The 12,329-nt window shown below is 42.9% G+C and overlaps 1 protein-coding gene across 4 annotated transcripts in view; it reads left to right on the forward strand.

Moving 5' to 3' along the window:
- The window catches only part of DMXL2 (Dmx like 2), a 2,950,233-nt gene that overhangs the window by 219,417 nt on the left and 2,718,487 nt on the right, over positions 1 to 12,329 (forward strand). For all 4 annotated transcript variants that reach the window (XR_011279824.1, XR_011279825.1, XM_069624807.1 and 1 more), the window contains exon 4: positions 6,371 to 6,449. Coding sequence is in view for 2 of the 4 variants with exons in the window: in XM_069624807.1 (XP_069480908.1) it covers positions 6,371 to 6,449 (79 nt within the window). In the remaining 2 variants the exon portion in view is untranslated. The remainder of the gene's footprint in view (positions 1 to 6,370; positions 6,450 to 12,329) is intronic.

Here is a 12,329-nt window from a genome sequence, read left to right on the forward strand (position 1 = left end):
TCTTTTAAGCACATCTAGAGTAACCAAAAATCCTCTGAGTGTTGGTCTAGGGCAAAACAAAAATGTACCCCATTGCACTGCAGCGCAAGCTGCTTTGTGCAATGATAAAAAGTGACCACAAGTAGCAACATAGTAACACGACTAAGGGAAACACTTAAGGGTATATCAGTTTTCCCATAACATGTGAGCAAAGGCCAGTGCAGTGAAGCTTAAGGCTTCACTGTACTGCAAAAAGTACAGGTCAGATGCAAAAAGTTTGGGGGTTCCATAAAGATGGAAGGAAAGGTACAGTAAAGAGAATCTTTCCTAACGGGTGCCAGATGAAAAATATCTACGGTACTGTTTATTTTTTCCGGAGTTATAGTTTCCAAGGTACTATCCCTACCAGTATGCTCGGTATTTCATGAATCCTGGATGAGATGCTCAGTCTGCTGTGGGCTATGAGCTGCCAATAATGTAATTTAGAGTATGATCTGAAGTATGTAGTGTGATGGCATGGGTATATGTGAGATAGAGTGGAGCATGGCCAATTATAGTATTGGGTCAAGGATTTAGGATAACGGACTTGAAGAATTGCAGGATAAAGCCTTTCAGGCTATAGAGTCTAGAATGCGAAGATTGAAGGTATAGAAGTATATGAAGTGTATGCATGCAGTTTGGGTTATGTGCGGTGTTGGGCATAGCTAGATTTTGAAGATTTGCAGCGTTAGGTTGCGAGAATGCAACATGTACTTTTAGGACTTTAATTAGTTAGTGGTTATGCTGTGTTGAGCGATGTTTTATGTAATGCGTGATGTTACATATAAAAAAGCTTTGAGGATTTGCAGCATTAGGTTGCGATAACGCAACAAGGACTAGTAGCGTAACAGAGATGTTAAGCTGTTTGAAGTTTCCAACAATTCTAGGGTGATGAAAATGTCACTGAAAGAGTGGTGAGGGACTCAACCTTGGTACGTAGATGGGAGGTCATGCCTCCCACCAGTAGTGGAAGGTCATGCCTTTCACAAGAGATAAGAGGATGTGAAACTACCATAGACGCAGATTGGGGTGGTCATGCCTTCCGCAAGTGGTAAGGGGGTGGGGGGGTCATGCCTGCCAACAGTGTTGAGAAGTTGGGATTGGTAGTTCCCATAGAAGCATATAGGGATGGTTATGATCATCCGCCTCTGTTGTTCAAAGGTTGGGATTGTTACTTTCTCCAAAGTGATTAAGGGGGGACAGGGGTCATGCCTTACACAGTTGTTATTACAGAGTAGCACATCACTTTAAAGGTGCACTGTTGTGTTCAGTGTGTGTATGTGGTGTCTTTGGTAGAAAGGGAGATGTGTTGTTGTCTTTGGTAGAAAGGGAGATGTCTTGTGAAGTGCTTGTCAGTGTGTGCAAGAGCTTGTGATGTAATGTGGAATGTTGTCCTGTGGATGAGAACATGTTTGTGTGAGGGTCCCAGGCCCAGGCAGTTGGAGAGCCACTGTCTGGGTGATGGGTGCCAGTGTCTGTTCTGTCTGACCCATGTAACTGTTCCTGAGAAGTCGAGCTAATTTAACTAAAGAAGATGCTAATAAAGCTTAAAGGAACATACCATGAAGACTAAGGAGGTCACTTTGTTTCAATATTCTATTAGGATTTATACTGTGATTGATCAATTTCTGTCATAGTATCTTGTGACGATATCCACTGTCTGAGCTTTGGGAAGATTGGGGGGGGGGGGTACTATGGGGTGTTAGGTGCACCAAACTGCTCAGTGATGCAGGGCCCTGGGTTAATTTTGGGAGGTCACATGGTCACTCGCTCAAAACCCGGCTCAGAAGGCTTTGCATTAGCATCACAGTAACATTTGGCTCTTTAAGCCTCACAAGCCCTTTCAGACTGACCCTGTGGTTGAGGAATACTTTGCATCATGCTAGTGGAAATTATACTAAAAATAGAGCAACATGAAAATGGAGAACTATCTGTGAGGTGACTGCTAACAGATCTGGAATGGCTCTGCTTGCGCGGTCAGAGCTCCCACTCTTGCTTGCAAGACTTGCAGTGAAGGGTGGACTGGCCTCATATAGTTCTGGTCCACTAAACACAGGAGTGCTGTGTTGCTAAAATAGAAAAACCTGATGCAGAATGTCTATTAGGTAACATCCAATCCTGCACTAGCAGGAGAAATCATTTACATTGTAGACCCTAAAGGGGAGGTTGGACCAAAAGGAGGAGGCATGGGCATATAAAAGAAAGGCCATAGAGTTCTTGATTGTGGATGTTTGGAGAAAGTGATAGTGTAAGTGTACAGGCTGAAAAAAGCAACAGCTGGAGGCAGAGAGAAGGCTGGAGATGACAGGAGGTGAAAAGCTTGTGATGAAAAACTAGCATTCCGGGAGGAGGTAGGGCGATTGACGTTGAAAGGAGAAAAAAAGGAGGTGGTGGAAAGAAAAAGACCTGAGGAGAAGATGGTGATTACAGCAGAGGAGAAGGAGGTGGTGAAGTGGAGCATGGGAGGACGTAGTGAAGAGATGATCATGGGAGGTGGTAAAGAAAAGCGACGGCGGAGTGATGTTAGGAGCCGTAGAAGAGTTAATGGAAAGAATAAGAGCAGAGTAGGTGGAGATAATAAGACCACCAAAGGAGGATGTAGAAGACGGGCTGAGTAACCAAGGGAACTATGTGAAGGACTACAAGAGGAGCAAAAAAACAGACGGTGAGTACCCCACACCATGGGTGTATGTGAGTGAGGTTGAACAAGCACATGGCAAAGCATTGGGGAGGCTGGACAAGAGTTTGTGGACAAGGATGGCAGACGGCAGAGGGCAGATGGGGGCGTGCGGCGCAACCCATAGAAAGGAACTATAATCAAGGACAGAAGTGAGCCTGGGCTGCTCTGCTGTAGGATCAAGAATGCAAGTTGTCCTCACCTTTCATGGACATTGCGGACCCTTTTAGCTGCAGGAACGAGAGCTGGCATGTGTACCATTGCCAAAGCACTGAACTGCATCAAGAGAACAGAAGTAAATATGCCTACAAGTCGATGGGCTAGCAGAAAGAGTACTTTTGATTTTATAAGAAACTAAGTGATGCTAGAAAGAGGCCTGTATAGACTTTTGGGAGAAATTTACTTTTGACCCAAACGACCTCGACTACCCCACCAGGTTGCCATTCTGATCTGCTAGAGTACTAGGTTGCCCAGTTTGTGTGAGAGTCCCAAGTAAGGCATTACCTTGGCTCTCACCTTGCATTTTATCCTTAATAGAGACCACTCAACAGCATACAGTTTTGTACAATGATTTATTGGGCCAATATTTTTCTTTTCTGATTCTATTGCTCAGTTTCTTGAAATGTGCATGGCTTTGCTTAACACACTTAACCTAAATTGGGCAATTGCACAAGATTTTAATAGTTTCCTCTACTCATCTCAGAAATGCTGGAGCCTGCAAGACTCGTCTGTGTGACTGCTGTTTGACCTATATTAAATGGCCCTGAGCTATCCATTAGAATTGGTGGTGGTATTATAGGATCCTGTAGTAATGTCAGATTGTTTGGAGCAACTCTTGGGTCCTCCGTGCCAAAAGTTGTGTGACAAAGGCGAGCCATACTCTTCATCACTGTGTTTGGGGTGATCCCTACAGCCAGGGTAGCCACTATCTAGGATTACAATGCCAGGTTATAATATTCCTGGAGGGGATTTTACATGGTAGATGCAGTAGAGTGCCTCCAAAGGGTTCATGCCATGATCTAAACAATACCTTGTCAGAGGAGCCAGTGATTCCTTTGCTGGCAGAATGCTATGTAAGTGTCTGTATGCAGTTTAATGAAATTCGGAATAGAAAAGCCAACTCTACATGCTTACCCTGTCCAGAAGAAACCTCGTACTACAATCAGGCATGCAGTGAACAATGCAAACCGAGGCTGCAAGACACAGAGAGCAAACCCTCTTGACAGGAAAGAATACTGAGGGAGAATTGTGATCAGATGGCAGCATCCACAAACCCTGCCCACCCCACAGACAAGACCAGTGGACTACAGAGGCAGAGGGCTCTGGCAAAGGATTACAGCGTAGTGGAGGCACCTGTCTAAACATCGGAAGGCAGTGTGAAGTCAATGCCTGACCTGCAGACAGGAGGCAGAAGAGGGGCATGAACACCTGGATGATACTCATGTCTTGAAGACCTTGGGGAACTAACTCTGGGCGCACAAGGCAAGCAAAAGAGGAACCATCCAGGAGTGCAACCAATGCAGAGACTCCTCACACAGGGCTCAACCGATGAGCCAATCATTAGAGAGTAGAGAAACTGGGCTTGAAAGCAGGGCATACATCAATGAATCGGAGAAGAGGCAAGAGAAGGATGGCCGGTGAGGATCAGGAACACTGATGCAGGGAGCCAGGAATCTGAGAGAAATGTCTTTTTAGCAAAATATTGTTCATTTGGAGAGACACATTTGAAACTTTTGAGGATTCTTTAAATAGAAACCATGATGATATAAGTGCATACAAAGCATGGTAAATTACAAAGATAACAATGGCTTGGCACGACCATGTAAAAATCACACAACTTAAATAGTTGTTTAATACATATTATCCATCAACCACAAAATAATCCCCTCCGGTTTAAGATGTATTTTACAAAACACATCTAATTACTAAGGATTTAATCCAAACAACATTCGGAAAGTATAAAAATCGATTTAATTCATACTAATTACAACATTGTTGGGTGGTCTTATTATCCGCTGTCTTCAAGCAGTCCGCCACTTTCAATTTAAAAGTTGATGGTTGAATACAAAACATTTATTTAATATTCTACATATTTGCCCCCAAAGAATGTCCCCAATGAGAGAGTGAAGAAACATGTTGGGGTAGAGTGACTGTGACTAGCAATATATTCACAGCATTTCATTGGAATTGTAATGTTTTTATGTCGTTTTTTTCACTTTTATCACTAGATCTGGTGTCGGTTTTAGAAGTTGGTGACTTTAAAAATTGAGGTGTTTTGTATATTGATTGTGGCGTTGCTGAAAATGAATTGGTGAACACATTGTTTCTCTGTTCTGGTGTTTTATAATTGTTTTATTTTTTGTTATTGAGATGAATAAAACTATTTTTGATACTTTAACAATGTTGTTTGGATTAAACGCTTAGTAATTAGGTGTGTTTTGTAAAATACTTCTTAAGCCAGAGGGGATTCTTTTGTGTTTGATGTTTATAGCCAGTAAATCTTCCAGTCAACCAGGTCCCTCTGGTATGTTTAAGAGTAATACATATTGGCACCAGGGGGTTGGCCCTGTCCCATTTGGGCTGTACAATTCATATTCATTACCCGATTGCACATGCCTAATTTCCAAGGGAGTTGATTGGCTGCTTCGACCTTGGGCTATCCTGCTTCAGTCTTCTGCCAAATGCCACCTCTCCTTGCAACTCATCTTTTCCATAGTCAATTACAACTCTTAGCTGCCTCCAACCTCCCCTACTTCCGACTTCCAGACTGCCAAAGAAATGGAAGATGGGCTCTCCAGGGCAACTGTCTGTAATTCTCATAGATGTATCCTTTTTGCTATTTTGTCTAAAAACACTGATTGTGTACTCTGCTTACTTACTAATTTTCTACAGAAAAGCTGCTTTTTGCAGACTGGATGTTGTGGAAGGCTATTAAGTCGCAATGAGTTTGGTGTGCATACAGGGTCGTAAGTGCCAGCCTTTCTTATTCAGTCTGTGCTGTGCTCATGCCTATGAGACTCCTTCGCGTCCAGATAGTACATCGGGTTGCTGACTTGTAGTTGTCTAACTAGCTCCCCACTGGCATTTCATCCACATTAAGAAACTTGGTACACGTAATTAAACAACTAAAGTGGAGTGTGCACTTTAGTACATGTGAGGCAAACTAAAGCGTGGGTTTAGATTGTTATGGTATTCAGTGATGGATTGAATGTCTTTTTGCAAATGAACATGTGACTATAAAACATGGTGCCAAGTCATTGTGTCCGTACTAAGTCATTGTTATGTCTTTATATTGGAAAGAAACACCATTATGAAAGTCTTTTTTTCTCTATGAAAAAATGAAATGGGAATGGAGTAATAAACAAGTGCAAGAAAAGGGGATTACAGGGATTCCACCTAACAAATTAAGGAAACATTAAATTAAATGTTCTTTTCTGCTGGTAAATAGACTGCTAGAAGATACAGTAATGTAATATTGATATGGATCTGCAGAATTGTAAGTAAGCACACACATCTAATGTTCTCAAAGTAATTCTCACCGTAGACACTTGAATTTACATTCTATATATACCTATGCATTCATTCTTCAGGCTGTCCATTAGAAACCACTATTGTTTGTTGGAGTAAATGTATATTATTGCATGTAACGTGTGTTTCTATGTTTATATACTACAGCATCTGAAGTACCAATGGCTGAGAACGGGACAGTTCTTTCTAAGTTCTATGACTTACATCCTAGCGTGGGATCCAACAGGTAATTATCATTAAAAAAACAATGTGTTCCTAATTTGTAATTGCACTACAAACCAAACATACTAAGAACCATAACCATGATTTATTTTCCATTTCGTTGGGCCTCATTACGACCCAGGCGGTAAGGGGTTTACGGCAGTGTAAACAGCGCCGACCCTTACCGCCTCATTACGAGGTCCCTTGGCGCCATGGAGGTTTTAACACCTGCTTTTAGCAGGTGTTAAAATCCATGGCGCTAAGGGACCTTGGTGTTAATTACGCCACCGTAATTTACGGTGGTGTAATTAACGCCTTCCCCACTCCCATTATGCCCTATGGGGCAAAAATGGGAATGGGGAAGGGTAAATGGGGATTGGGGACTTACCGCCCCGCCAACCTCGGAATGGGGCGTTAAGTCCGCCAACCACCATGGCGTAAACGTAGTTTACGCCATGGTGGTAAAGTCACGGCCCAGGCGGTAACTTACCGCCTGGGTCGTAATGAGGCCCATTGTATTTTTGATCAGACAATTTACTGATTTTATACTGAGCAGTAACAAAGCCTCACATTCAAAAATTAAATGGTTCTTTCAACGCTTCTTATTCCCTTCCTCATTCTTCCACACCAGTCCGCACACCGTCTCATGTTGTCAGTTGTTCATTCTTCTTAATATTGTACATAAAATTACAAGATGCCCATTGACCTATAAAAGAAAGCATACATAAAGAAATGGGGTGCAGGGGGTAGAACATCGGGAAAGGGTCATGTTTTGACCGAGTTTGTGTGATTCACGATCAGCTCGTCGCCAATATAACCGAGAACTTCCAAGCGCATCAGTTTATCTTCCAGCCTCCTTAGTAATCCAACTTAAATATATTCAAGGTCTTAAGTGGTGTGGGGGCACAGGGCATGCTTGTAGTCCTCGGATATCTTATCAGCATTTACCACTTCTCCCCCGGAATCTGTCAGGCTCATCCTCTACACCTGCAGGCACTGATTCCTTGGAGAGTATGTGCCATATTTTGTGCCACCAAGCATTTATGTATCGGGGTTGGCCTGAACAACCTCCCTCCAATACACCTGAATTGTAGAGCATTCCAACCAGATGTGCAATAGTGTGCCTGTTTTTCCACAGCCCCTCCAGTAATTTCTTGGGCATTACTTGTGTATTTAGCCTTTCTTTGGTGGATGTTGTAGTTTCTGTTTAGTAATTTATTTAGTAATTTATAAATGTTTTCGCTGAACTGTAGGCAGGTCGTTGAGATCCCAGTTCCTTTTCAAATAATTCCACAATGGTGCAACATGATTGCTTTTATGGTTGATCTCCCATTTCCTAATACTGTCCCAATTAAGGGAACCCATAGCTGAGGTGAGGATTTTATATGTATATTGGAGATCATCCCCTTTGGGGTACTGTGGTGGTCATATTTTTTCAAAGGGCAATATCTTTCTTGTTATCTGTTTTATCTCTGGTTGCAGCATCCAGTGGCGTAACTATGCATATTGAACTCCATCGTCCCTGTTAATTTAACATTTTTACAATCTTGGAAGGATGTAAATTTGCCCTGGTTGAAACATATTGCTGATGCAACAACCTTTTTCTGTGTCTACCTACTAAATGAGCCCTTACCCTAGGCAGGTAAGAAGTAGAAGTCTGTATTCTCATGGATGGGTTTAGGAGCGGAGGGAAAGGTGGTTAAAGCACTCTTTTCCTGTTATTCCAGCCCACAGTCACAGCTCAGCTTAGTGTATTGTAAAGAGAAAGATGGGTAGATGCTTTTTTGGTTGCAACAATGCTCTCCCTCATTTTATTCCACCCACTGCAGTAGTACAAGAGGATGCCTTTCATCAGCAATTAAGCTTGACAGGGGGGAACGCCCCATGCTCCCAGAAGTCCCTCCTAGCGGAAGTCCCGCTCCGGAAGTGACATCATGCGGGCGACCCTGAAATCCCACCCTAGCGGAAAGCCTGTTCCGGAAGTGATGGTGGTGGTTAACTGGATCTAGGCCCTAGCGGCTGTATTAACCTTGATTTGACATCATGGGTTCTACCTAGGATGCCCCCCACAAAGCCTTTAGTCCCTTGGGTGACCCCTGTTGGTCCCCGGGAAGTCGAAACATGTTGGGTGACCTATTCCAGAAGTGTCTAGTGTGTTTCACATGAAAGACTCATCTCTTTTAGTTAATGGCAATGTGCGTTGCCCATTCTGCCCCGGATGTTTCCCCCATAGACCCAGAAGCATATCGCAGTTTTTGATAGTGCACTGGGGCGCTTGGGGATGATGTCTGTGCGAGGGTCATCTATAGGGGTGGGGCATGAAGGGGGTATGTATACATCTGGTGTTTTGGAGGGAGGTACACACTGCACCTGAAGCCCTGGAATAACCAGCTTGCGCAGCGCCTGCGATTTCCGGAATTATGAAGCCCTACTGCTACTATTCTAAGAATAATCCAGGGCCGATGATTTGATCACCATTCAAATTACTACAGCCCTTAATCTCTGCCAGCAACAACGCCAACCGCTGATGGGGAGCCTGATTGCAGCCCTATGCATAAGCTGTGTGAACGCCTTGATGTGATGACTTTTGATAACCTGTAACAGACTGTTTCCCCTATCAAGGCTTCTGATGAATGCGGAAATGGTGTAGATGCAGTTATAATGGACGCCGACTACACAGATGCAGACTACGTAGAATGAATGAGTCTATTTAGTCTCTTTAAAGTGCCCATGTATGAGACATGGGTGTTTTTAGATGAGCTATTCAGGGCTGCCATGACGCCTGAGTTAGAAACCATCTTCCGATGAAGACAATTGTTTATGGACATCACGATTGCCTGTGAAATATAGAGAGAGAGAGAGAGAGAGGAGAGAGAGAGAGAGAGAGAGAGAGAGAGAGAGAGAGAGAGAGAGAGAGAGAGAGAGAGAGAGAGAGAGAGAGAGAGAGAGAGAGAGAGAGAGAGAGAGAGAGAGAGAGAGAGAGAGAGAGAGAGAGAGAGAGAGAGAGAGAGAGAGAGAGAGAGAGAGAGAGAGAGAGAGAGAGAGAGAGAGAGAGAGGGAGAGAGAGAGAGAGAGAGAGAGAGAGAGAGAGAGAGAGAGAGAGAGAGAGAGAGAGAGAGAGAGAGAGAGAGAGAGAGAGAGAGAGAGAGAGAGAGAGAGAGAGAGAGAGAGAGAGAGAGAGAGAGAGAGAGAGAGAGAGAGAGAGAGAGAGAGAGAGAGAGAGAGAGAGAGAGAGAGAGAGAGAGAGAGAGAGAGAGAGAGAGAGAGAGAGAGAGAGAGAGAGAGAGAGAGAGAGAGAGAGAGAGAGAGAGAGAGAAGAAAAAAAAAAAAAAAACGAACGAGAACGGTAAAAACACATGTTCAAGACTTAAACTTCTTTCTTCTTGGAATTGCAGAAAACGCCAGATAAACTGACTGAGCTGAGAGTCAGAGCTCTTCATTCAATTTTTACTGTATGTGCTGTAAAAAATGATCGAAAGTACAGCAACCCAAGGTCATAAACGCCTTGAGTTCTGATGATGTGATGAACCTATGACCCTTTTGGAGTCTTTAACCGTTCAGGCTTTTGCGGCGTGTGTTGTGAAAATATGTTGGTTGCGTGACTATTACCAGTGGTGTTACAGGCATAAATGCGAAGACCCGCAGCAGGATGTTCATGATTGCTTACTCCCTCATTATCATGCTGGAGCATACGCCGGATATGTTTTATGTTGAATTCATATAACGTTTTTCAATTGCTTAAAGGTGTTTATAAAGCCATGAGGATGCGTGTACATGATAGTGTGGGGGGCCTACTATCAAAAACATTCCTAGAAATATACACATGTCGCAATCCGAACAAAATAATCTTTACAGTTGGCCGGGCCTGTGGATTTTAGAAACCGAGTAGCCCGTTTTAATGCACAACACTTTTCTAACCTATACAGTTTCGGGATGATCCATAAGGAGTGTCCGGTATGCCGAAAGCTTTTTAAAGATAAAAATACAATAAGCATGCTCCTTTACATGTGTACCTTTGTTTAAAGGGTAGCGTTTCTGGAGGACAAGCCATTCGTGTGGAGCATGACCTGAAGCCTGGACGTATGTGTGTGGAAAAACTGTTACATGCTATGCTGAAAGAGACAATATTTGTAAACGCCCCACACACGTTGACATTTCTACTGTTCTACTGTACCTACACTCTGTCACGAGAGGATTTGTAAAAGTGCAATCTGTATAGGGGACATCTGTACCACCAGCAAGATGCCGGCTGGGGATGAATAGGGTTATGTATTCCAATATGATTTGGTATCTTTATAACAATGCCCTGGAACTGTATTGCAGCAGCATGTGGATGAGCGTTATGCCAGTTTCTTCTGCATTAAAGGTATTGTTTACAGGCCTTGGAACTATCTGAACTTGAAAATTCTATGAGTATCTGGTGTCTGCAGAGATATAGACGTCGCGCCCGGGAGGTCATGTATAGTGTGATTTATAACACTAGAGAAAAAATATCACGGATGGTAACACTGCGTCACACCCTACATGTAGAATAGCCGTTATAAAATAATTGTCTTCCACCAGTCTGGTCTCTGGTTATGTTTTGTAGTGCTTCAATGGATAACAACACGCCTTCAAGATTGCTTAAAAGCTATTATAAACGCGGTATTGGGGAGTTATGGTTGTTGTTGATGCTCTTTATCGAAAATTACAACGTGATAAACACCCCGTCACACGTGCAGCTGTTAAGGCCTGGCCATCTGGTCAGGAGACATTTACCCTTCATTAAAATGCTAGAAAACATTTTAAAAGAAGAATGACCGTGGTGTCTGACAGACAAACTTTGGCAGGCTTATTTAGTGGATATAAGTCCTTTTGAAAAGCATAACAATGGTGCATGATACATCTTGACTGTGATGGATGTTTTATCAACCTACGTTTTTGCCGAGGTCTTGAGGGATAAGACTTGGGTTCAAGAGTGACAGCGGCTTTCAAGCATATCTTCAGCAAGGGACGAGTACCTGTAAAATTACAAACGGATGCTGCAAATAGTTTTTAAATAGACCCCTTCAAAACCTTCTAAAGCAACACAGCATGCATCACTTTATAAAGCACAACAAGGTTAAACCTGCCATTGTTGAACGTTTTAATAGAACCTTGAAATCTAAACTTTGGCGATATTTTACAACATATCAACACAACGCTATGTGGACATATTACAGTCTTTTATAGATGTGTATAATGCCAGCTATCACAGGTCTATTAAAAATGGTTCCAAAGTTTGTAACTTATGAACTCATTAGCAGCGTGGCGAAACCTGTATGCTGAAAGGTTTATCAGAGAAGATCAAGAAAACACTTTACGTGTGGGGGACCATGTCAGAGTATCCAAGTTAAAGGTGTCTACAAAAGGGTACCATCAACCCTTTACTGATAAAATATTTATAGTGGCAAAAGCCTCTGTGAAGGAGGGTGTATACATATACCATTTGGCTGATTATGCTGGGGAAGTTGTAAGCCGTAATTTCTACACTGAGGATTTACAAAAGGTGACTGATGATCCCCAACGTCTTTATAGGGTTTAAACAATTATTCAGAGTAAAGGTAAGGGGCCTAAGAAACAACACCTGGTAAAATGGAGGGGGTGACCCGAGAAATGTAACAGTTGGGTCAACGTGGCATCTCTAGAGGATCTAAAAAGCAGAGGAGCTCCCTTAGAAGATGGAAAACATTGGATTTTATCACCTTGCCCAGTAACGCCTCTTTAGATACATTCCCCAACAACGAAATATCTACTTATTCTGTCAAAGTTGGCGAAGTCTGTTAATTTACAAGGATTGTAGGAAGGGGGTTTGATGGAGATTCAGTATCCCCATACGTGTGACACTGTTAGGAAGAATTTTCATAAAGGTGCTAATTCCTCTCTG

The sequence above is a fragment of the Ambystoma mexicanum genome, chromosome 11 (genome assembly GCF_040938575.1).
Source record: "Ambystoma mexicanum isolate Mex_15411 chromosome 11, UKY_AmexF1_1, whole genome shotgun sequence".
NCBI lineage: Eukaryota > Metazoa > Chordata > Amphibia > Caudata > Ambystomatidae > Ambystoma > Ambystoma mexicanum.